The sequence below is a fragment of the Crocodylus porosus genome, unplaced genomic scaffold (assembly GCF_001723895.1).
Source record: "Crocodylus porosus isolate Cpor-Errol unplaced genomic scaffold, CroPor_comp1, whole genome shotgun sequence".
NCBI lineage: Eukaryota > Metazoa > Chordata > Crocodylia > Crocodylidae > Crocodylus > Crocodylus porosus.
The window spans coordinates 16,188,242-16,215,226 of NW_017728943.1; the positions used below are offsets into that span (position 1 = coordinate 16,188,242).

Genomic DNA, 26,985 nt, shown 5'->3' on the forward strand with positions numbered 1-26,985 from the left:
TGTGTGTGTGTGTGTGTGTGTGTGTGTGTGTGAGGTATCAGTTGAACACAGTTTAACAAGGATAAGTGTCATGTGTTGCATCTGGGGAGGAAGAATCATCATCACTTCTACGGCCTAGGAGGTACCACTCTAAGTAGCACAACTGTGGAAAGGGATCTCAGAGTCATAGTAGACTCCAAAATGAACAGGAGCCACCAATGTGACGTGGTAATAAGTAAGGCTAACTGCATCCTTTCTTGCATAAGTAGGTGCATCACAAATAGGTCTAGGGAGGTGATACTTCCCCTCTATGCGGCATTGGTTAGGTTGCAGCTGGAGTACTGCGTCCAGTGTTCAGTGGTGCGCTTTGGGAGGGATGTGAATGGCCTGGAGTGGGTTCAGAGGAAGGCCACTCATCTGGTTAAAGCCTTACAGAAAAAACCCTATGAGGACCCTATGAGGACTGATTGAGAGACTTAAACCTCTTCAGCCTCTGCAAGAGGAGGCTGAGAGGTGATCTGGTGGCCCCCTACAAACTCATCAGGGTGGGGGCAGAAAGAAATAGGGGGTACGATGTTTACCAGGGTGCCTGGCAGGGTAACTAGAAATAATGGCCACAAACTGGAAGAGAGCAAATTCAGATTGGACATCAGGAAAAAATTCTTTACAGTGAGGATTGCTAAAATATGAAATAAGCTTCCAAGGGAGGTGGTGCTGTCCCCTTCCTTGGAGGTGTTTAAAAGGAGATTGGACAGACACCTGGCTGGGGTCATCTGACCCCAGCACTCATTCCTGCCCAGGGCAGGGGGTCGGACTCAATGTTCTCAATGTCCCTTCCAACCCTAGAAACTATGAAACAATAACACAATATTTTATTGACATATTTACAATTTTAAAGCAATTTGGAAGTCTTCCAGTGCCTCAATCATTATAATAAAAATAAATTCTAAATACCTATACATTTTGGCATTCATTTTGGGTTTTGTATCATGGAAAAAGCAGAGGTCCTCCTGCCCACTGCACTCACCAGGTTATGGGTCCAACTGTGGCTGTCCCCTCCCCTGCTTTGTGCCTCTGAGTAGTCCTGATGCACTGGAGCCCTGCCCCTGCCCACGCCATTCATTGCCTTTCACTCCCAAGCCACAGCCCCCATAGCCCTGCCAGTGCCCCTCACTCCAAATCCACAGCACGCTGGCCTTGCCAGTTCCCTTTGCTCCCCAACTACATCCCCATGGCTTGGTTGGTGTCCCTCATCCCCAAACTCCAGTCCCCTTTCTCTGCTGGTGCCCCTCATTTGCAACCCACAGCCTCCTGCCCCCCCCAGCCCTGCTGGAGGGAGCCCCCAGCTGTCAGGGCTATGGGGCCAGGGCCAGGGCCCCCAGTCCCCTGTTCCCCCCTCCTCCAGCAGCACCCGAGTCCCAGCTGCCACCCGTGGGAAGTGGCAGCTGCTGTGGCTGGAGCAAAGTGCAGAACCTGGTTCTCCCTCCCATACGGGTAGCATTGCTGGAGTGGAGCCGGGGAGGGGTATCCAGGCGGCCCACTGACATTTTGTGGCTCCCTGGCCCTGCTGCCTTCACCCCAAAGGCCTCTACAGAAGAGTGGGGCAGACAGGTTTGGTGCCGCTGCCAGGAGCCCCAACCCAGCTGTGCCTCCATTATGAGGCACCCCCTACCTGCCCAGCAGTGGTGGCACAGAGTTGTTAGATCAGCAGGGATCTTGGTTTTCTGTTTGCCACAGAAAAACATAGGAAAATGCAGATTTTCCCCTTTTAAGGAGAAAAAACACAGACTTCCTCCTTTAAAGGAGAAAAAAGCCACGTGGCAGAGTTCCAGCCTGCACAGGGCAGCTTAGGGCTGGAGGGAGCAGGCAGAGGATGATCAGAGGCAGGGGGCACCACATGCATGTGTGCACACGCACATGTACATGGCAGCCAGGCAGCGGTGGAGAGCAGCTCCTGTAGCTCCCACCAGGTAAGTCTGTGGGGAGGGGCAGATTGAGGCAGTAGGAGAGGGCTGGGGCTGGGGATGCTGCTCAGCTGGGGCAGTGTGCAGGGCTTGTGACCACCGGGCCTGTCCAGGGAACAAGAGGGAGGCCACAGGGGGCTCATCTCATCTGGGGTGGGGGCAGGGATGCCAGGTCCCCATTGACATGGAGGTCCTTGGTGGGAAGGCAGCAAGGTGGGGAGCCCCATGGCCATAGCAGGCAGCCCACATCTGCCCCCACCCCATGCACAAATCTGGAGGTCACATGCCCCACCCATCCCTCCCTCCCCAGAGATGTGCATAGCTGTGGGAAGCTGCCCTCCTCCCACTATACAAGCCACCTGTGGCTCCCTCCCACTCCCCAGCCAGGTCCAGTGGCTGGGCATTCCCACCCAGGCCCCACACACTGCCCTTGCTGGACAGCACCCCTAGCCCTAGTCCTGCCCTACTCCCTCCCTTCACTGTTGGGGCCTCAGTCTGCCTCATCATAGACTTACCTGGTGGGAGCTGCGGGAGCTGCTCTCCACCACTGCCTGGCTGCCAAATGCATGTGCGCGTGCATTTTCCCATATTTTTCCATGGTGAACCAAAAAACCCAGATCACTGCTGATCTAATGTGCAGGGTCATATAATCTGGCCTGCAGGCCTCCCCACAGATCTGGAAATTTGGCAGCAGAAAAGTGGCCACCACTTGTGTATTGCCAAAGTTTTGGACATATGGGGGGCCTGGTAGGCCAGATAACACAACTCCAGGAACCAGACCTGCCCCACAGGCCAGGGCTGATCATCTCTGCTCTAGATGAAGCCTAACCAATGCCACATAAAGAGGCATTATCACCTCCCGTGCCTTGTTCATATTGATGAAGCCCAAAAATCACAGATTTTAATGTCTCTCTGTGGCTTACAGGACAGCAAGCCAGGGGCCAGCATTTCCCTAGACAGAACTGAATGGACACCAAATTGGTTTCCCACAGTGGGTAGCAGGCTTTCTCGGGGTAAACTGCACCCAGCCCACAGAGACATACCCACATACTTTAATTTGGTTTCCTTACCTACCAAAGATATAGCAGCATAGACATTGCCCTCGGTTCCCCATCCAAAGTAAGTATCTGGGGTCCTGGGTGAAACTTGAGAAGTATGCAATAATGCCTGTGTTATCATGACTACACTCAGATGGGAATCCAAACCAGCTAGACTGAAGCTAGCTCAGAGGTGTGTCTACACATGCTGCAATCATACTTCCAACAGCAGTGTATACAGAGCTTCTAGCAGGAGAGTGTACATAGCCTAGCTCCAGTGACTGATCCCCAAGGACCATGTCTGTGGGACAGACACTGCCTAATACCTTAATAAAAATTAAGACCAAAAAAAGTAGCTGCCATGCAGTGTCCCCAGCTAATCCAGACCATGAGAATTAGTGGCTTATCACAAACATGAGAAAGAACCTGGGAACAGACTGTGAGATGCAATGAGTTTGGTGAACAGGCTGCAAAAATAAGCACAACTGGCCATTCCTGTTCAGAAGAGGGCCAAGCCTGCAGTAACAGGCTGCTGCAGGTCAGCAGTAAGGGGCACTAGCAGAGCTATGTGCAGAGCCCAGGCTTGGACCAGCAGTGGAGTTTTTTTATTTAAACAAGTCACACTATTTAATAAGTACAGAATTCTTCCCTGGGCATTCCCCAAACTCCTCTCCGGCTGGAGCTCAGGTGATTGGAATAATATTATGCATTCTGATCTTCCCACACACTGCACCCCTCAGCTTGGTCTTTACTTCTTCTGTACTTTAATGGTTTTCCACTTTCTGTCCTCTGCTGCTAAACAGCTGTCACCATAACCCAGTACTTCCCCCTTTCACTTGCTTTGCCATGAATAGCCCCACATTTATAAAGCTTATCTCTGCCCATGTTCTACAAAGCAGCTTGTAAAAATGGAGCATGTCCCCAAAAGTCATGTGATTGGATTAAATTCTCAGGAATTTTTAACACTGATAAGTTGTGTGTTCATTTTCTCTGTCATTGGGTTTCTGAGCCTTTAAAGGTACACTCAGATCATTACTTCATACTTTTCCTTTAAATAAAAAAATTACATAAGATTCTCACGTGTTCACATGAGCTGGGACTTTAAGACAAGAAACAAATATGTTAAGTTTCCTAATAAAATTATGAGAGTTGGTTACACTAATTTTATACAGGCACTGTTTTATATAGGCCCTAAATCTATTGGTACTGTTATACTCATCAACTATAGTACATTCCTTTAACTGCTGGCACTTTCATATTAAGTAACTATTTATATAAATTGCACACAAAAATCTATATTAAAAAGTAAATTATTCAGGTTGTAAAATTAAGTACTCAGAAGTTAGGAAATGCTAATATTAAGTTCCCTGTGCAACCTTGTTATGGGCTTGTTATGCATATGCATTATGATACAGTCTTCTTTAATGTGATCATGTGCTTCCTTCTTGCCTTTCTCCCTGCAGGATCCCTGCCTCACTCGGTGCTCAGGCTGGATGAGCAGCTCAATGAATAAGCAATTATTCAATATTTTGTTTTTTATCTCCATTGTTCAGTGTGTACTCCTAAGGCCCTCTTCACTGCAGACTATTTAACACCCCCTTCCCCCTGCTTTAAAGATAAAAATTTTTGCTTCCGCCAGGGCCTTTCTATGATGCTCATTGCTATAGCATCAGACAGCTCCACTAACATTAATGAATCTACTTTGGGGTGCCTAGTGTGAGATACATAGGACCTCATTCTTCATTGTTGTGATCATTACAAAGCACTTTAATACATTCAAAGCACAACTCCCACTGATTTCATTTGCAGCTGTGAGGTCTCAGCACTTCTGCAGATAAACTCCAGGCTCCCAAGTCAGGCACCCAGAAAAGGACTAACATGCATTAGCCTCTATGGAGTTAGGGTGAAGTAACTTGCCCAGCATCACATAGGAACACTGGCAAAGGCAGAGAAAGATTCCAGTTCTCCCAGGCGGCACTCACATGCCTTAACTAGAATGCCCTCTATTGTTTCCTTTCATACAGTCTTAGAATTACAGACAGGTAGAGTGGGTAGGGACCTCCAGAGATCATTAAGTCCAAACGCCTGCTTGAGGCAGGATCATTCCTATCCAAACCATTCCATGCAGGTCCTTATCTAACTATTCCTAAAACTACACAATCAACCCCAGTGCGCCTTCCACCTTTTGCAGCAAATGAAGTGATGGCCAGGCAGGCCTTACATCCTACTTCATTGCATAGCCTTTACTGTTCCCCAGAGCTGTTCCTTCCTGTGTATTGAATGAGGCAGGGTTCAATGGACACTCAACATGTGATTATGTATGTGAGGTCTGTATCATGATGACTCAGCCAGACTAAGTTGGTACAGTCAACTAAAATGCTGTCATTTCTGAATTTTTGCATGCTTGACATAGCATCCTTAATGATGTTCTTTTCATGCAGGGTTTGCATGGTGTAATTTCCTGGTTTCTCTTTTAGAGCCAAGTTTTAAAGAATAATCATCATATAGCTTCATATTGACATACACTTGGGTCCTGAGGAAGGCTGAAACCTTTAGATCACAGGTGTCAAACGCAGTGTGGAGTAGGAAATCATCTGGGCCAGTTGAATGTGGTGGGACCAGTCCACGAGCTGGATGAATGATGCAGGGTTAGGCCCAGAGGCTGGATTGGGCCCATGGACCCCTGCCACCCACTCAACCCCTCGTGCCAGGTCCAGTGCCTGCAGCACCTGCTTCAGCCAGTCTGGGACTATGCTCTCCGCAACATCTGCTCTGGCCAGTCTGGGATGTTGTGAGCCACACATGGCACCAGCTCTAGCCTGGCTGGAGTGTTTACCACGTGCAGCATGGGTCCAGGACTGGACCAGCCAGGCCAGAGTCCTGGACTGGCCAGAGCGGGCACTAGATCCAGCATATGGGGGACCCACAGACCCCTGCCCCCAGCATGCCAGATCTACTATCCACTCTGTCCAATCTGGGGCTGCATCACATGCAACACTTGCCCCAGACAAACTCACAGCCCAAATTGGCTATGTGTGGCTCAGTCCAGGACTGGCTGAAGCAGGTGCCATGGGTGCTGGATCCGTTATGCAGGTCAGGAGGTCCCAGACTGTCTTCACAGGACACTGCATGCAGCACATGTCCCAGGCCCTTCATGCAGAGCCAGTCCAGAGCAAGCCATGTCTACTGTGTGGATCCACTTGAGACCCACCCAGGACTAGCACTGGTAGGGTACCCCTGGTACAGGGTATCTCGGTAAAAGGGCTCTGGGGATATCCCTCTCAGGCACAGACAGGTGAGTGGAACATAGATGTTTTTTATACAGTTCTGGCTTGGCTGTGAGAATGCTCATTCTTCACGGAGGCTAACCCAAGTGCTCAGGCACATCCTGATTGTTGCATCCCTCAGAGACAAGAAATGGGAAGGTGCACGATGCCATTGTAATGGAGTCATTTTGTAGAGTAGAACCACAAAAAATGGAAGACGGCTGGCAAAGGCAAGGTGTAACCTCTCTCATCCTGCCTCATTCCACTGCTCCCCTAAGCTTCAGTTCCCTTCTTATCATTCTACTGTGCATTTCACCCATGTAGGTAGTATCTCAAGATTACCTGGTGAATTCTCCCTAACTTTCCAATTAACCTTTCATCTGAAACTTGATCTTCTTCCCTGGCTAAAATAAAAGAAACACTTTTCACGCTTTTCATTCATGCATCTACTTGTTTCACCACTTATAAACCTGGATGTCACCACACAGAGCAAAAACAAAAGGGTAGGAGAGGAGAAATTAGAAATGGAACCAGTCATACATGAAACCACCTCCTACCCTCTAGAGCCATTTAAAAGAGATAGTTCTGTGTTTGGTAGAGTAGGTAAGTCCACACCTAATTTCTGTGTCTTTGCACCTTGGGACTTTGAGGTAGTTGAGAACTGGTTCATAATCCCAGTTTGGTAGCATGAGTGCACCCTTGGTTTTAGGCAGGTGGGTGTATGCTGAGCTCTGGGAAAATGCAAGATGAAAGTGGATGGCATAATAGATTTTTTGCTTCTGGCAGCCTCAGCTCAAATATCTTTGAGATCATACATGCTGTAGGAATCTTGTCATCAGATGATTGTGCATGAGCTCAGGTGATCAAAATAATACATTTCATTCCTCCCAGTCACTGCACTCCTCATCCTGGCCTCTCCTCTGATACTGTGGTGGTTTTTCAGGTTTTGCACCTTCTCTGCTGCATATCCGCTGTGACTGTTACCCAGTCCAGCCTCCTTGCATCCCCTTCTCCATAAACATCCCCACATTTATGAAGTTTCCCCCTGCTTTTGTCCTACAAGCCATCTCCTTTATAGTGTGGCCAAACCTAAGTGCTCAAAACAATATGAGCTATGACAAGTTTAAAGTCAAGGGGATTGTTAATACTAAAAAAAAAGAACCTGTTCATTTTCTTTGCTCTTGAGTTTCTGAGCTTTTAAGGGTGTGGCAGGGTCATATTTTCACACTTTCCTCTGTAAAAACTATTTTTAATGGGAAGGTGGGAAGCCCAGGCCTGGAATATCAAGGGGAGAAGGTCTGTGAGGCAAGAGTCGGGGCCACTGGTAGAACTGTCTGGTGAGTCCAGGACTATAAATTGTTGTGCTGCAGTACAAAAGGAGGGATCCTTTGCATAGTGGGGAATCGCTGATGTGCTAAAGGGCAACACTGAAATTGAGAAACTAACTCTTCATGCCTGGGTCTGAACAGCACTTATCTTGTGTTCATGTTTTTGGGCATGGGAATTGACCCAAAGGCAACCAGATGCAACTGCAGGAGTGAAAGGTAGGGGTGTAAAGCAGAGGGCTATGAAATGATAAGTAGAAATAACTCAAAAATACAATGGCAGAAGAACCTGCTGCAGACTAAATTGGCTGGGGGCCCTATTAGTTTGCTTTTCCTCCTTAGCAGAGCCTGCCTGCAGGTATACATTTTGAGCATCAGGTGGTGCCAGAGACTATGATATCTGCACCTTTCCACTCTACAGAGCTTTCATTCAAATGCTTTGTGTGTAGCAACTGCTGGGTGTTGGCTGACTCCACCCCACAAACATTATGTGCAGAAGCTGCCGCTGTTCTCTATTCACTACCCAGGGAATTCACCTTCCTTCCTTTAGGAATGAAACCAGATGGTCAGGACAGAGAGGAATACCAGGAACACGGACAGGAGTTTATGATCAGCTGTGTGAAATGTGAATCCCAATTCAGATTGGGAATGTCCCACACCACGTGCCCTTTGTTACAACAGGGACACTTTGGAAGCCAGGGTCAGTCATGCCCTCCCAAAGCCACATGTGAGAGAGCTGCTCAGATCTGGGGAGTTCATCTGGGGCTTATCCCTGCATATGGTCCAGAGAATGACAGTGAATTGCTACCTGCTTTCTGTTTTCTGAATTCTTTAGGTCTTGGACAGGATGGGGGGGCCAAAAAATAAAATAAAAAGAAGATAAACAGTCTGTAAAACAATGACTGGATGGGGAAGAGGAGGGCTGGTAGAAGGAACCCTGTCAGACTAGGCCCATGTATAAAGTTGAGAGTCCAGTATAGTTGAGTGGGAGGAGGTGACAAGTTAGGGAGAGGAGTAATTAAGGCAAGAGAACTGATCCTCCTTTCTGTCCAGGAGTTGGTCCGAACTTGGTCCCCAAACCAGGCTAGATCAGGCTGACAAGAGTCAAGATGGTAAAATGGACTCAGAAGTGATTGTTGCTCATGCAGTCAAGCATGCACAGGTGCCCATACACACAGAGCTACACACTGAAGCAAAACACAACCACAAACCAACTCTCACAGCTACATGCTGAGACTAACCATGATGACACATGGGGTGTGTTTACATGTGTGCTTTAATGTGCAGTAGCCTATTGTACTGCTTATTAAAGCATCACATAAAAAACTGACATTACAGTAATGCTCAGTAAAATAAGCTATTCTGCATTAAGCGTTACTTAAAAACCATGCACATGCATTACTGCACATTAAGGCAGCCTAATGCGCATTTTTTAGTACCTCACATTGGAGGTACTAAGTTTAATATGCATTAGGAAAAGTGCCTTAATGCCCATAGACACTCACAGATACACACAGAGACTAGATGTGATTGTGCAGTTATAAACTTGGACAAAGCACAGCATCATGCAAGATACTCACAGCTACACATTGAAACAAAGCATGATTATGCACACACACTTACAGCCTCATACATAGATCCAAGAGGACAGCTAGAGCTGGTGAGAAAACATTTTATTTTATGTAGACAAATTTGGTGAAACAACTATTTTTCATTTCTACATTTTTCACTGATTTTTTGTTTGTGTGTTTCATTAACAAACACACACAACACTATTTTTCAAGGTTTTTGGTACTTGTATGTGCAGCTGCATGGACATAAGCAGTGTGTGTATGTGTGAGCATGCACACATTTGTTTAGAAGGAGCAGCAAGTTGTATAGATGCCTGCAGCAGGGAGTGTCTGAGCAGTTGTGTGGATAGTGCAATGGGTTCACCCTACAGCTGTCTTATGATCACACAGAAGTACTCTGCACCATGTACAGAAGAACATGCAAGTTCCCTGCTGTACATATCCACAACCCTTCACCCAACAGGATCTATGCAGTGCTGCACAAAGACCATCTGCATTATGGCTAGAAGCAGACATTACACATAAACCAGTTTCAGTGATCAGAAACTGATTTAAACCTGTAACAGAACAGAAGTTCAGTGCACATAAGTCAGTTTGAAAATGGATGAAACCGGTCTGAGATAAACCTGGTTGAATGTAGTATTAGACTTAACTGATTTGGGTCACACCAGTTTATGCAATGTCTGTCCTGACTCCTTCCTGGTTTAAGTTAAACCAGAGTCCCTCAGCATCCCAGATGCTTTGCAATCCTGGGAGGGGCTCTGCTGTCTGTTCTCTGCTCCAGCCCAGCAGGGCTGGCTCCAGCCCTCTGCTCTGTGGGTGGAGCTCTGGCAGAGATTGCACGTACAGTGGCATCTGCCTGGCTTCCTCCTGTTCACCAATCCCTCTCCTGCCCCACACCACCACTCCCTGCTCAAGCAGGGATTCCCCCTTCCCTCTGCCTTACACAGACACCTCTCAGCACTAGCTAACATACCACATGCTGGCTGTGGTCCCTGCTGTGGGAGATGGGACAAAGGCAGACAGGACAGTGTCAACTTAGGGCTTTTTGGAGCTAATCAACAGTTAATGTTCCTTCATTCCTTTCTTGTAAAAAGTTGTTTAAGAAGAGCCTGAACTAATGAGAAAGCTTTTGTTTTGTTTGATGGGCTGATAAATGCTAACAGCTCCCTGTGTAGCTCCCTACTGTGTAACTCACTGCTCTGTTATCCACTCCCTGCTGGCTCCCTTGATGGTTGGGAGGGAGTGGGAACCCCTCCCTAATCAGAGCATCCTGTCTGTCCCTAGCCTATCTGAGCAACTCTAGAAACTGACACAATTGCACATAGATCCACTACTGTGGACATCCAACCTTTGCCATCTACACACCTGCGTACATGGACAGATTGCAGGCCCCTCTGCCCCACCGGGGGAAGGAGGAGGAACTTCTGCTGCCAGGACAGGGGGACATTGTCCCCACCTGGGCATGCAGGGCAGAGTCTGGGAAGCTTGTTCCCCTCCAGCTCCATGAGTACAGAGCTAGAGGGGGAACAGACTGGGGAGCTGCGCTTGCAGAGCTGGGTAGAGAACAAGCTCCCCAGCCCTGCCAGCAGGGAGCTCCCACCACCAGCTCCACAACTGCAGGGCCACTGCTGGAAGATGTTTATCTCCCAACCCAAGCTCTGCAGTTGTGGGTCTCAGGCTGGGAAACGTATCTCTAGAGCTTGGGCTGGGAGAAAGGGTCTCCCAGTCCTCTGCTCCCCGATTGTGATGTTGGAGTGGGGGCTGGAAGATAAGGATCTCCCAGCCCCTTCTCCCTAATTGTGATCTCAGAGCAGGGGGCTTGGAGCTCCCTTATGCTGGGGAGGGGGACGTGGTCCCCACTGGGGGTCCTGTGGTAGAGCCCACCCCAGCAGCAGGAAGGTCCCAGAGGCAGGGAGCTATTTCCCACCCCCTTCTGGATGGCTGACCATGAGCAGATTTTGCTCTCAGTCAGGGCTCTACACGAGCACTAGGGTGCCATTGCTAATACCAAAATAATTTGCTACGTGCATTTGCAGGTAGCAAATTTACTTGATATTAGGGAGGTTTGCTGTGAAGTAAGCATGTGTACATGTAGATGCACATATTTACTTCACAGTAAACTATGCTAATGTGAAGTTAAGCATCTTGTTTAGATGCGCCCACTGAGTCACTACTGCAGGTGACTTACAGAAGTACTCAGTCATATACCTGGGCTTGCATACATTCAGGACTACATTAACTTCATCACACAAGCCCAAACTCATTGATACAACCCAACATAGGCAGTAGACACAATCATGTCCACTCCATTCCTGTGTGTCCTCCCCAAGTCTCCCAAGCCATGAGCATCCTCCCAGACCTACACCCAATGTCCTATCTCTCTGTTCTGCCTCTCACCTCTCTACCTGTTATGGGAATGATGCCAATAATAAATCTTGCATGGGAGATTATGAGAATAAAGCAGGCCCACCTTTTGATATACCTACAGAACCTACCTCTGAATGCTTCACAGGTCTGTAACAGTCAAACCCCATTTTAACTTGGATTCCAGTGGAAAGTGTCTCTCTGACAACTCACTGCCCATCCACTCATGAAAGGAGACACCTAGCATCACCTGCACATTCACTACCTGCTGGCTTGCACACACCCATATGTATACAGTCATCAGAATGCACACACATATTACACAGACTCACATATACCTCTGCCACACCAAAGCATAGACCCACACATGCACCATTCATGCACTGATATGCATACAGTCAGCAGAACCTTTACAAATACCAGCACACATTCAAACCCATAGCTGTGCAAGTATACATCTGCACAGCTTCATCCGTGCATACAGCTTACCAGTCCACAGGCATACATACACACAAAACACAAATGTGTATTTCAATGTCTGCAGGCACCAGACCACACCCATGCACAAACCCAGTCTTCTTAAACACACGCACATCCTTATACACTTGCATGTGTGTTGCATACCTCCAAATGTTTACATTCCGATGTACAATTCTATTCCTATAAGCTTACGCGCGTCTACACATATACCTATATAATCACTGAATCATAAAAATGCTACACTCAAACATGTTGGTGAATAAAAATACAGTGACAGGTTTAGTATGATTTGTGAGATCCTATTAGTCATGATTTGTGACTTTTCAAATGCCAGGTGTTGGGACACCTGCGCACAAAAACACAGAAATTTGAAGCTGAAAGAGGATTCGGCTAAGCATTTGTAACATTATAAATTATAAACCCACTTTTCTTTCTTGGTGTGCCTTGAGTTGCAAAAGTTCATGTCATGCAACTAGGGAGCAGACACCATTCCATGTGCTGTAGGTGACCGAATGCACAAGCAAAACAAGGAACAGATAAAGAAGCCATAGGCAGTCAGGTGGAAAATGAATTGTCTTGACCTATGTGTCTGAGACTGTTGTTTACAGACCACTCAGGATAAGTGGGGCACAGCTGGTCCACAGATTGCTCCATGCTCTGTACATCTTGTTAGGGCTTTTAGTAAAAAGTTTGATAACAAGGGCACATGCTTTTTCAGGAGAAATGTTGAGGGTGGATAGCAGCCCATTGGAGCAATACGCTAGAAAACCGCTGACCCAGATGACTTGGCATCATCTCCTTCATTTGCAAAGTAAATCAGGTCATGAACAGCTGAGGTACTAAACAAAGTGTTGTGTTAGTAAAACAGCTGATGCACAACAGGCCTACAGAACGTAAAGGATAATGAGAAACTATCTCTTTTTCTTGTTATTAATTGTCCTATAGAACAGAGAATTAAATTTTCTGTAGACTTCCATAGGCAGCTCAGAAAACCTCCTATGGAAAGCTTTGCATTGGCTATTAAACTCTAGTGGACTGTCCTGGTAGGGATAATTTTTCATAGTAAATAGTTCCACCCACTCCAGACAATTCATCGTCTCATACAACCTGATTCTCCCCCCACATACAAAATCCTCCCATCCTTACACACATACCCCTCCACCCCAGCCCCGCACCCCTGATCTTCTCCACTCTGATACTCCCACGCACACGCGAACAAACGCTCATATAGGCAAGCCATACGTTTACAAAACCACAGGCGCACACACGCATGCTACACCCTGTAATAAAAAGCCGCCACTGCCTGGCACTGCAGGGAGAATTTAAAGTAGAACCGCCGCCTTAAAAGCAGTCCAGAAAAGAGACCCATAACGAGGAGGATGGATGGGAAGATGTCAGTCATGTTAGCATTTAATATTCCTGTAGCAAGCCTGCATTATTTGTTGCTGCGGCAGAGAGCTGAGCCCCTGCCTCCCACCCCTTGCGAAAATCAAAGCCTTGCTGGCACTCCCTTTCCTCTTCCCTATAGGGGCAGTGCCGCAGGGCCGTAAATGTTACGTTGAAATCCTTTCCCATCCCGATTAACAAATAAATAATTACGGAGCCTCCCTTGGGACTGAAGACATTCGCTGATTGGTTCCATGTTTTATTGATTGGAATGCTGTGATGAATCAGCCCCCGAGGAGCCGGCGTCTGGCTGCAAACAGACACTCATCAATGTGCAGAATTATAACGAGCCCTGGCATTTAAGGGCCACCACAAGGAGGGCGGGTGAAGCAATGTGCTGCCCTTCTTTCACTGAAGGAAGCTAAAGCAGGACATTGTGTGGCCTATTTGCTGAGGCACATACTGTGGCCACCCTAGGGGGCTCAGCCTCTGTCAGCAGGGCCACTATAAGGCATGGGGCTAGCTATGGAGAAACCCCAATGATGCTCCAGCTCCAGACTCCCACAGCAGTCAGGTCTGTTCCTGTTTAGACAGCTCTGTTATGGGTATCTCACGGCAAGCTGACATTAAAGGCCTGCCCTCTTTAAAGTTACAGGGAACAGCCAGAGTCACAAATGATTTCAGGGAGAAACCAGTGCAGTAAGTGGGACAGGAGTGAGGTTATAGGACTCAAATGAGGGTTCTGGCAGGGGGCACTGAGCAGAGAGCACGTAGCAACACCACCTGCTCCTTAGAGGTGTCTGAGGAGCTGGTAGGTGTCACTTGGTAAATTTGCCCACAGCTGTGGGGAGACCATGCAAAGGCCCCACGGTTGTAGAGCACCCATTCCCTTTGTACTGGTGAAAGGGGATGAACATTTTAGCCAGGGCCATGACACAGTTGATGAGGTGATTTCCTGACTCTGCAGGATCTTAAATGGAGGTGGGCAGAGATAAGGGCATGTGAAGGAAAGGGCAGCCAGAACTTCAAGAAGCTCTGGAGGCACCAGAAGAGGAGCTGGAGCCTGGCCCACATTAGAGGACAACGTACCCCAGGGTCCCCTGCTCTCCTCTGGCTGCAGAAGAGCAGGTGTCAGGAGACTCCATTACCTGCACAGTAATGCACCCATACCCACAGCTCTGTGCAGGAGCTGACAATTTACTGGCAGGCTTTGGGAACAGTATGGAATAAAGGCTAGCCCACTGGCATGTCCTCACCCCCTGCAGATGGCAGGAGGTTCCACATTTGGCATAAGGGCAGAAGCCAAGGGCAGAGTAACAAGTGTTGTGTAACCCAGCCATGTACGTATGTTCGGCGGGGGGTTGGATGCAGGAATCTCAGATCAAGATAAAGGGGTGCACTAGAAAAGGGCAGGGCCAGGGCCTTGTAGGTTCTTCAGGACAAAGGAATGGAGAGTGGGCAGAAACCACTTTTCTGGGGGCTTTGAGTGACAAGAGTGTGAATCAAAAGACAAAGTGGCATCCTTGCCTGGGGAACATGGTGGGGGATGTGATAGAAGGGCCATGTCATACACCAGGCTTATCGGTGCTGTCTTTTATTTTTGCCAGGGGTGGGGGCCTAAGATGGTGGATGTGTGGCAAGTTTTATGCATTTCAGATGACAGCCCTCTTCCCAAGGTGGGACAGGGCCCACAGGATCCCATGTAGTTGGCTCCTCTGACCAGGCTAGCTCTCTGAGATCCACTCCGTCCTTCCAACCAATGCAAGTCATGTTTGACCCTGGCGAGATCACTCTAGGAAATTCAAATTAGACAATGAATATAGCAACCCCAGCCTCTCAGAGACATAGGGTTGGTACTAGAAGTGATGTAGGCTCTCACTGTGAGGAAGCTCACAGCTCCCCCAGGCCCTGTGTGCTCCAGTAGAAAGCTCTGTAGGAATAGTATCCAAGTGCTGGCAGAGAGAAACCTGACTCTGGCTCGCACACCAGGCTGAGCTGCAGGAAATAGCCCAGTGCTGACCTGTCCCAGAAAGAGGCATTGCAAAGAATACAACTGAAACGTGGGGCATTTGGAATTCAGATACTCTTCAGCCAGATCCTCTTTCACTGTAGGCAGACCTGGAGGCTTGCTCAGGACAACCTTACCACTACCCCAGCCTCTCCCAGCAGTTGAAGCAATAGGAAATGGAGGAAGAGCATGGTTTGCAGGAAAGCTAATGGGTACTGCTGCCCCAAGATCTCCCAGTAGGAGCCACTGGCAAGGACAGAGCAGGAGTACTGGCTGAGGGAGCTTGCAGTTGCTGCAGTTTGCTTCCTGGAAAAGTATGGATTTGTCCCTTCTCCATGCTTTAACTCTGTCCTCTTCTCTCTTCCCTCTCTTGTTACAGGGCCCGGCACAGGGAGAGTAGACAACGGTTCCATGAGTTTGGCCGTACCACTGTGGCTGCTGGCAGCATCCCTGCTCTGCCTACTCAGCAAATGTTAATAATATCAGCATTAAACAAAACAAAACAACAACAACAACCCAACAACAACAACACACAAAACAAAATGCGTTATACAGGAGACAGAGCGAAAGAGAGAGAGAGAGAAAGAGGGGAGGGAAGGGGAGAGAGAGAGAGAGGATTGTTTCTTTCACAACTTTTGTGTGTTCAGGAGTGAAGGGGGGGAATTACAGTGAAGAAGAATCAGCAAAATTTATTCCGACTTCTGACAAGGCATCCATCAAGTCATCGGCCATATGGGAAGCGACACAAAGTGTGGGACAGAACGGGGCACTGGTGATAGCTGCATCGATGACGCTGAGATGTAAAAACCAACCAACCACATGATTCCTCCCTTTCTTTCTGTCTCCCTTCTTTATTCCCCTTCCTTTCTTTGTCCTCTTCCTTTCAGCTGTTGAAAGAGAAGGGTCTTCACTTTGGTGTCCTATAGCCACTTCACCCTTGGGCACCCTGGGTCGTTTTCCAAGCTGATGCGCAGCCAGTTCAGGACTTTTGGGAAAATAGTCATCCAGAGCTCTTTCATGTACTGGTGTCCTGTGAAGGAACCCCACGCTCTCCCTTCCCCTCCCCTCCCCTCCCCTCAACACACCCTCTCGCTAGCATCCTCTCCTGTATACCCTCCCTGCTGTGGTCCCCTCCCTCTCTGCCCTGAGCTCCGGCTGTGTCAACCGTGCTTAAAAAGGCAGTGGTTTCCATTTTCTTCCTCTCCCCACTTCAGTTTGGCCGGGTGTCTCTCTCTCTTCCGTGTGTGTCTGTATGTGTGTCTCTCTCTAAAGCATGCAAAGGGAACAGTCCATGTGTACATAAGCTCATCATGCTGTAGATAATGTCCTGCATCGTAAGTGTGAGACACGGTGCTGAGAGATCGCTTGGGCGGATGCGAGGCGGCGGGGAGAGGGTCTTTTGTGACACTGGCTTAGATGGGCCCCACTCTCTCCATCCCCTCCTGGCTTGCTTTTGCCTTGACTTCCTCCTGGTTGGAAGAGTCGATCCCCATCCTTTTTAACCCTTCCCTGATCCACCCCACCTGGCTGGCGCTCAACCTGAAAGCATCAGAATAGCAGCTCCTGCTACACATCAGTGCTTGTGTGTGTGTGTGTGTGTGCGTGTGTGTGTGTGTATGTGTCCAGACAGGCAGAAAATCAGTAGGATTGACCTGTAGGACCATGGATGGCAGAGCTTCAAAAGTACTGCCACAGTCCCACTCCTCTGGGGGTTCTGTGGAGAGTAGTAATTGGTGAGATAGCTTCAACTTCACTGACCTACCCTACACAAAGGTATGGAAAGGATGATGGTAAATTACTCCTTAGCTGAAAGGCCTCCAAGTGGTAATACTTAACCATTTGGAATTGCTGTGGAAATTGATCCCACCCTTTTAAATACTCTGTCCTCCCTGCTAAAATAAAAGTAGACTATAATATCTATATCTATATCTCTATAGATATAGATATATCTATAGATAGATAGGTAGATAGCTATATACAGATATAGATATATCTATATCTATATATATGTATACACACATGTACCCTATGACTATACACACACACACACACACTCATGCACCGCTCCCATTGGCTGGGGGTAGGAAGTAGAAGCTGGAGGATGGGGCACGGGGAGCCTAGAAATCCTGCTGGCTGCTGCAGGTGAAGCTGTAGGAGGAGCAGCAGCATGGTGGGAATCCAGGGGCCACAAATTAACGGCTCACAGGATGCACATGGCCCACAGGCCACCAATTGGACAGTCCTGCTTTAAATGAAACCCAGATTGACTCAGAAAGTATCCCGGACTTGGGACGGCAAAGTTAAAAAAAGAGTTGGGTCCAATATTTTGGACATGTCAGAAAAAAGTGGTGGATGGAGTGTTTTTGATACAGTATGCGGTGGGTCTGCCCTTACCCATCAGTAGAATGTCAATATGATTTACTTGCTGAGGTTGCTTCTTGACATCTGGGGGATGGAGATGAAGATGGAAGCTTGGAAAAACTCTAGTGACTCCTGTTAGAGAAGGAAGAGTTGGCCTGGGTAGAGCATTTAAAAGAGAGGTAGCTGAACACTGCCTACTGGCAGGAATCTCCTGTTTTGGCAACAGGACATAGCATTAACAATTGGAAATGGTGATCAAAAGAGATTCAGATGGCCCATTAGCTGCGCTGAGTATCTATGCAAGGATACAGCAGGATTAATGTACCAGTGCTTCTAAATTCAGCTAGAATCATAAGGGCTTTGAGTTGGGTGTTTGTAACCCTTGCCTGCATTGTGAACCCAGTGTCTGCTTTGGCACAAATGTTGGTCCCTTCACAAGGGAGCCTCAGGGAGTGGAGTTATAAGTTAGGGTTTAGCAGCTGTGCTCACAGCACTGGCCTTCACATTGTCCTAATCATACAGGTACCATTAATCATGCCATTTTATAAATAGCAAAAAATTCACCTCTTCCCCATGAATAAAGACAACTAGGACCTGCCCGGTATAATCTGACAAATTAAAGGACCCTGGGTGTTAATGGGTGCTGTGGATCAAGTCCAGGCCTGAGAAAGCAGAATGATCAGTTTATCTCACACCAGAACAGGAAGAGTTAATTCTGGCGTGCACTGCAATCCTTCTCCATGTGCAGCTACGAAGGGATCTGCAAAGCGCTCCCCATAATTCAGTGCCTGCTCAGCAAGGCGGCTCTCACCTTGATCAGCAGCACCACCCGCCCCTGCCTGCCTTCTTTTCTGTTGAGCTCTGCACTTTCAGCAGCGACAGGCAGTCAATTAAGTAGGCAGCCAGGGCTTCTCACAGCTATCCAGGGCTGGCAGATAAATGTTAGCTGCTGAGTTCTTTTGTTTTTCCATTTTTGCTAAAGCAAGAGAACAGAGAAAATAGCCATGGGGTGTCACCGGAGAAGGGATCAGCCAGATGTGTGCAGGGGCCAAGATGGGGTCTTCTGTAGGTTCTACGCAAATCATATTGGGATGATGGAGAACTGGCCCCAAGAAGCATAGTTGGGAATTATTGTGCCTTGGCTTGACACTGCTGCTGCTTGGGAAGCTTTAGGGATATTTCCAAATGCCCAAGGGAGGGCTCAGCATTTCCAGGCTATGCCACGGTCTGGCTGGGACTCCTAACCAATCCTCCTTGGTTTTAGCCAGTGGGTCCAGACATTCAGGCCCAGATCCATAACAGTTCCACGACACTTAGCTCCAGATGCAAAAAGACATTTAAGGTACCTGGCTACTCCGCAAATCCTGCTACTCAATCCAGATTCTCCTACAATCAGATCTCTGTAATTTCCCGCTGTGTTCTTTTAATCCTGGTGGATTTTGCTGAGCTCTGTGGCAGAAGGGTATCGATAATGAATGCATAGATCCTGTAGGAGGTTTGGCTTTGGGGCTGGGGGCTGGAAAACACATCCCCTCCCTGGTCTGGTGCTGTGGAAATCTTGATATTTTACTGATTTTCTCTCTGCAGCATATCTGCATATTGGTTTACTGTTGTAAGGCAGCGGCTGGCAAAAATTTGTTGATACACGGTTATTTGTGAGGGAAGGGCACAATGCCTTACTTTGTTGTTCTAAGGGGTGCTCTTCATGCTGGTTTATTATAGTAGGGTTGCTTAGGCAGCAGACATTGGTTCGTTGCTGTAGAGTTGTATGTAGGTGTTGCCAGTAGATTGTTTTAAGTGAATTGAAGAAAAACCAGCAAAGCCTTTTGCTTTGAAAAAAAAAGGCCGTAAACAGAAGCAAAACCTGACTATTTGAACTTAGAACGTCAGCAAGCGTCACCTTTTAGGAGGAACCAGCTGTTAGAACGAGCCCAGGCTACCAGGGCTCTCTTCTCCAGTGTACTTCTGGCTTGTTGAGGCAGACCTTAGCAAGACCCCTGTCTCCCCTCTGTAAAACAGCAAGAAATAGAATTACTCACCCACCTAGCTGATGAAAGGCACCGTACAGGTACAAAGCATGACTAGTGTTTCGTTTGTTTCTGGGGACCCCACTCCTGATATCACCTGTCTCTAGCTGAAGAGGGGGAATACTTCTTTAGTTAACTGGCAGGGCCCAATTTGGTGAGCAGCTGAATGCTGCCAGAGGGCTCTTGAGAACCTTTCATTGCCTCTGAAGTCAAGGAGAGTTTCTCAGCACCTCCCAAAAGGAGAGCTAGAGTGAAGGGAAAAGGAGGCTTTGCCAATCATTTCTTTCCTCGCCTCAGAATAACAACATTACAAAAACACTTTCCACAGTGTGGAGCCCTTGCCCCAAAGCCTGCACCCCACCATGGTCCTTCTTGTCCTGTCAATCCAGAAAGCCACGTGCCTGCTTGTTGCTGACCCTCAGTGGAGGTTCAGAAGGGGACACCAGTTCCTTGAAACTGTAGGTGTAATTGTGTTTGATTGATGGAGGTTTAACCTTTAGTGTTATAAAAACAAAAATGCAAAAAAAAAAAAAAAAAGATTGTATTTCTTCTACGACTTTGTAAATATAAGAGTGACATGACATGTCCAGTAATGTCAAGCAGAGGAACAAGCACTTAGATTTAATATATGGTCCCGTACTTGCTAGCAGATTTCTAACCCTATTCAGATTACCAAGGGGAGGGCGGGGGAGAGGAACTCTTTCTGATAGGAAATGGACTGTGCAAATGCAGCCATCCCAAACCATGTGAACTCCATGCATGATTGCAGCATGTTGTTTGTATGTGTGTGGCTGGGTGAAAAATTATTTTGACCTATGCCTGTGATCTTCTGGGGAGGTAGATGTGAGAATCCCCAGCTTACACTTGTATCTTGCCAATGGGGTGGTTTCCCAGATTGCAGCTTGAGGGTATGTAGATAAGCAATGTCACCCCTGCTTTTTCCACCAGTGAAGTCATGTAAGCAAGTGCTACCATTGGGTTCATGTTAACGTTACATTAACAAAGATTTCATTGTTTATGTACATTGTGTAAACGAATTTACAGTCTTAGTTTGCACACACTGACATAGCACTTACTGTTCATGGATCATGGGAAATCCCCAGTTTGCTCCCTCCTGGCCCAGTTTTCAGTCACAGAATGTTTATGCCCAGGCCCATATCAGTGTTAGATTGACAAGGATGCCCATTCCCATACTGCTCTGAGCATCCTGCTAAAGGGCCCATATTTGAAACCCGAGCCCATAGCATTAGCAAAGTAAATGAAATTCTTCACACAGTCTCCAGACCAATCAGAAGCTGCAAATCTGGAAGGAAATTTGGGGTAGTGATGTTCTTTCCCAAGATGCCTGAGTGTTTGGGGGAGAATGGCTGGGGAGGAAAAGGAACTGGCTTTAACATCATCCTCAGCACCCCTACCACAAGAAGGCATTTAGTCAGGTCTTGTCATCATTCTTAATTCCTTCACATCTTCTTGCAAAGGAATCCAGCTGCACAGCTAGAAATCTGTTCCCCTCCCAAGTCTTCTAGTCCAATCAACTTCCTCTGCTCCAAATCCACTGATCCAGGGCCAAAATCTTCATGGCACTTGACATTGTATGGTGAGCAAAACCAAGGGTGCCATGGAAGACTGTTCTGGGGAGGAGGTGCTAGCAATGGGGGTTCTAGGTCTGTCTTCTGATGCCACACAATCTCATTTTGACTTACATTTACAGAACCAGCTTGAGACAGGGACCCCAGGAGTGGGTTCTCTATATATGAGGAGCAGAATGATGGGAGGAAGGATGTAGCATGGAGACCACCTCCTTGGTTTAGCTGTTTTGAAGTAAACTGACTGTGTTTGTAGTTCAGATGAAAAATTCCCTGCCATAATGAGCAGGGGGGCAGATTGTCAGATCTTAACCTTGGTCTTACAGAACGTACATGTCTAGTGGGGCACATGGGAGCGAAAACTGCATGATTCCTGCTGACTTCAAAAGGTGTCACACCAGTTAAACTTCCTCCTCTTTCCCTCTATGTAACACACTGAAAAGTGCCCCCTGCCAACTCAGATCTTACAGAGAGATACCCCAAGATGCTTGGCTTGATGGCTGCTTCTCCCATAACCCAACATAAGATGTTCACTTGGTGGAAGTCACCTTGAGTAAGCTGTCAGCAAGCTCCTACCTAATTTATGGAGATACCTGCATGGCAAGCAAGAATGTGGAAAAGAGGACCAGGTCTCTAAATTAGCCCAGGGACAAGGAAGGTAAAGGGCTCTAATCTCACTGTGGATTCAGACAAATTAGTACCGTAGGAAGGTAATCTGTCCTGCAAGAAGAAATACAAGCCAGTGGAGGAAAGGAAGCCATCTCAAGTTAGGAGGACATGACTGCAGAGTTGGGGGTAGGGCTGGTTGCAGGGCAAGGGTTTTTAGGACTCATGTTAGGGGATGAAACAAAGGATCAGATTCCATTAAGGAGGTTTCAAGTTTCCCTGTAGGGCAGGCAGCTTCCCTCTCCCTGATCACTGTGTGTCTTCAGCATACTTCACAGGCCACATAGAGCCCACCCATTGCAACACTGTAAGTGGGCCTCATCCACCTGCATCTCAGAAAATAAGTGGGTTGGAGTAAGCCCTGCCTTTGGCCATCACGTCTCCCCTCTCCCCCGGCCATAATACTAGCACCTCCAATGGAGTGCACGTGTGCATGTATGCATATATCTACATATAACATATTGCACACACAAGATGCAAGGAGCAAGAACATCTAGAAGACTTCCATTGAGAACTACCATCCTCCACCATTGCATTTGCTCCCCATGGCATCTCTCATCCCTTCCTCTCTCCAACACAAACCACACTCTTCTCCTAAAACCCCTCCCGCTCACATGATATGCTCTCCTGTATCTGATTCCCCCATGACATATGCAACCAGACACATAGTTTTCAAGTTGCTTTGAATGATCGCTCTATAAAAGTATCAGCTTCATGGCTTGTGGTAACCTCCTGCAAACCAGGAAAGGGTGTGTGTGTGTGGAGAGAGGGTAAAGAACAACAATTCTCCCTCCGACAGCCCATTCTCCAACCTTTCCATTTCCCCAGCTGGAGCCAAGTCTCATCCTCCAGACCTTAGGGAGGAGGTCCAGTCCTTTCTTCTTGCTACACGGTGGGGTGGTTAGAACTCTCCTCATTAACAGTGTTATATACATATAAATATATATATATCTATATCTTTATATATATTTTTCCCCGGCACCATAGAAATGAGCTGAACTTCTCTTTGACGAAATGAGAAAAACAGCCATTTTATTTTTTGCCATTGGTTTGTTTTTTGGATACTAGCTCTGTGGCAGACAATTTTAAAAGCGCAAGCGTGTGTGTAAAAACAAACAAACAAACAGAAAAAACCCCCACCCAACAATGACAAAAAAGCTTTTTTCTTTTTTTTTCTTTTCTCAATGTATTTAACTTCTTTTATCTCGTTTCTGTTTCTTTACATGTATGAATGCTCTGCTCTTCTGTGATCTTAAAAAAAATACAAAAAAAAATACAAAAATGAAATAAACGTGAAAAGGAGGAAATGTGTCTTCATTCCCTCCCTGCCCCTACCACCCAACATCGCAGGCCAGGGGCAGGATCTGGGGGCCACATGCTGAGTATCAGTTGGGGGGAGCTATCCACAGGGTGAAGGCCAAGAGCAGAGCCAAAAAAGGGTCAGGAGTCAGGAAACAGAACCACAGGGAAGTCCAAGGCTGAAACCCAGAACTAAGCCAAAAACCATTAAGGAACCAGAAGGCTTTCCCCAGCGGAACGGGTGACTGCTCTGCAGGCCCAGGGCCCCTGCTGGTGCTGTATGGACAGTGCTGCTCCCAGCAGGCCACATCTGGCCCACAAAGGTAGATGGTCCAACCCATGAGAGGCCCCACAGGCTGGATGTTTCACCACTACTGGCGAGTGGCCATGTCTACCTGAGATGCTTACTGTGCAGTAGCTTATTACTACTGTGCAGTAGCATCAGGAGGCACAAACCATAGCACAGTAGTAATGAGCTACTGCACAGTCAGCATCTCCAGGAAGCCATGCATGGATGCTACTGCACAGCAGCTCTGCTTACCGCACAGTCATTTAGTACTTAGGTATGCAGGTAGTAAATGACTGTGCAGTAACATCTGTGCAGTCAGTGTTTCGTGTAGATGCAGCTAGTGTGACACACAGTTGACAGACACAAAATGAGTCTGTGTTGACAGACACAAAATTGCAGTGTTTCCAAGTGAAATGCATGTGGAAACACTGAAATAAGGAATCATTCCAGCCAGGGGGCACACACATGCCTCCCATAGTATAACCCCATCTAGAACAGTTTGAACTACTGCAGCCACCTCTAGTTCCAGCTTTGGGGCAGGTGGTGGGGACAAGAGGGATGGAGCCCTCCTCTCATATAGCAAAATCTCATGTATCTGTGAAGGGCCTGGAACCCACAACCTGTCTCTACATCTGTGTTCCTTCCACTGCCCATGTCCTAGGAAGCCAGCAGTGCCTTTGCAGCATAGGCTGGGGCATGCAGCTTGCAGCCATGCTTAGATCTCAGGCTGAGCTGTAGATGAGGGTGCAGAGAGGTCAGTGGAAGGCTGTGCTTGGTTCCTGCCCAGCTCATGAACAAGTCTTTTCAGCAGATGCTTCTACTGAAGCTCGGAGTACCTCTCCTATTCTGTGAGGATGGGGGAAGTCTGCATGTGCTCACCTGTAATAGCAGCTGAGACAGAAGTGGGACTCAGCTGAAGTAACACAGTAGGAAATGAGACTTGTACATGCCCCTCTGCCCCCACCCCAACTTCCAACCAAAGGCTGCTCCTGAGAAATAATCAGCCCAGCCAAGGCTTTGTCTACCCAGTTTTTAAAACTCCCCAAGGATGAAGAATCCACCACCTCTTCAAGAGGGACACGGAGAATCTGGAGAGGGTTCAGAGAAGGGCCACTTGCATGATCAGTGGCCTCAGTGAAAGATCCTATGAGGAGAGGTTGAGAGATCTGGATCTCCTCAGCCTTTACAAAAGACGGCTGCAGGGTGACCTTGTAGCCACCTATAAGTTTATCGGGGAGGACAGCAGGGAATTGGGGATTCGCTGTTTACTAGAGCGCTCCAGGGAGTAACTAGGAATAATGGGTGCAAACTAGTTGAGAGTAGATTCAGGTTAGACATTAGAAAGACATTTTTTACAGTAAGGGTGGCCAGAGTCTGGAAGGGGCTTCCAAGACAGGTGATGCTATCACCTAACTTGAAGGTCTTCAAGAGGAGGCTTGACAGTCACCTGGCTGGGGTCATCTGACCTTGGTCCTCTTTCCTGCTAGGGGCAGGGGGTCGGACACGATGATCCATTGTGGTCTCTTCTGACTCAACAATCTATGAATCTATGAATCTCTCTGGGTAACCTGTTCCAGTGCTTTACTGCCCTCCTAGTGAGAAAGTTTTTTCTTACTATCTAATCTAAACTTCCCTTGCTCCAACTTGAGACCATTGCTCCATGTAGGAGAACAAAAGTTTATCAGTGCCTCATTTTTAGTTGCGGGGGGGGGTGGTCAATACATACCCACTTATTACATTGGTAAAGTGGTTATATTACTGATGGCAACTGGGATGTTGAAAGCATCTGAAACTGGAGAACAGTAATTTTGGTCCATCTGTGTGGAAGGTGTCACACAAGACAGGGTGGAATGAAGGGAAGTGTGCTACTGCATGACATTTTGCTAAGACCCCTAGCCTTCATTCAAGTGAGCAAAACAACAGTAGGTAGGCACACTACTTGCTAATGGCATTCTTCTTATACATTTGGCTAATTATTGGGGACTAGGAACAGGCATGTTAAAAATTGACAACAGGGGAGGAGGAGTCTATTTGATGAGCCACTGGACTGGAAGTCAGAAAATGTTTTTTTAGTCCTGACTCTGCCATTGTCATCCTGCCATATATGACCTTAGACAAATCCCTTCTTTTTTTATGTACCTTTATTTCCCTTTCCACACTGTGTCTGTCCTATTTCTTAGAAGGACAAGGTGGGGTCCCAAGGTTTTACTCATGGAGGACCACTTAATTGGTGGGACATCCCACCAAAGGCTATATTATTACATGGCTCTGCACACCTATCAATTCATTTGTGTATGCCCTTGGTTGATTTCTCTTATGAAATTAGTAAAAAGGTCTGTTGCCTGAAACCCAGTGCAAGTACATCTTATATACCAGGGGAAGATAGATGAACATGTATGGGGCACAAACATGATTGTGCATGTATGTGGGATGACCTACTGAGGTCCCTTCCAACCAATCTATGAATCTATGAAACCTTTCAGGGGTGGTTGGTGAATGGCAGAGTTGACATAACCTGAAGCCTGGGAGTTTTAGTCTGTGCAACTCAGTAGATATAGGCCCACATACAATTGGGAAATACACAGAAGTTACACCAACATCCCCCTGGCACATAAGCAAGGATCAGACCACAGACTTATCAAATAGGACCAACCACATGCACACATGCATGATTAGTCTGTCTCAGTGGACCAAGAGACCATGGATTATAAAGTCTTCTCCCCTCCTATATTTCTGGCACCTCCAGTCAGAAAAGATGCAGCTCTTTGTAACTGGGGCTTTATGTACCTATATAGTCAAATCTTTCTCTTGCAACAGCAGACAAAAATGTTTTAAAATCCCTACAGTTGCCTAGTCCTTTCATTTCCTTCTGTCTGTAAGATTCAGTTCCCCAATGACTCGCGCATGTAAGTCTCAAATTTATAAAGCTCATGTCACCAAATAAAGGAGAAGAGCCAGTATATTGTAATTTATGATGGGTGACCAATCACATGGAACAAACAACAAGCAATCATAGTGTGGCAGAAAGCCACCTTGGTTTCTTCTCTAAATCTCTGCCCTGTGACAACGTGATTAGAGGGGCCAGCACAGAGGATTCACACCTCAGCCTGTCTCTTTAGGTAACCTGAGCTGGCTGCATTCCTGAGGGAGGGGAACCTGCTCCCTCTGCCTACGTGACTGGTACCTGGGTGGGGGGCATCTACCTGGTGATCTGGAACCTGTCCGGTAACAGGTGATGTATTTCAAATTGGTTGGCTGACAGCCAACCGGGGCTGGCCTCCACTGGACCAGGTGAATGAGGTCACAGGGGCTATATAAGTCAGGGGGGAAAGGAGGGGCTCTATCTCTCTTCGGCCATGAGGTAAAGCAGCAGC

The 26,985-nt window shown here is 47.4% G+C and overlaps 1 protein-coding gene across 4 annotated transcripts in view; it reads left to right on the plus strand.

Annotated features, from left to right (window-relative positions):
- LSAMP (limbic system-associated membrane protein) overlaps positions 1 to 26,985 on the plus strand; it is a 1,430,869-nt gene that overhangs the window by 1,398,992 nt on the left and 4,892 nt on the right. For 2 of the 4 annotated variants that reach the window (XM_019548765.1, XM_019548764.1), the window contains one exon: positions 15,763 to 15,883. The exons of 1 other annotated variant lie outside the window; for it this stretch is intronic. In XM_019548765.1, coding sequence (XP_019404310.1) covers positions 15,763 to 15,860 — 98 coding nt within the window. In that variant the 3' untranslated portion in view covers positions 15,861 to 15,883. Of the gene's footprint in view, positions 1 to 538; positions 555 to 6,429; positions 6,437 to 11,034; positions 11,045 to 15,762; positions 15,884 to 26,985 lie in introns of those variants that run through there. One more of the 4 variants, XM_019548766.1, reaches the window with a different exon arrangement.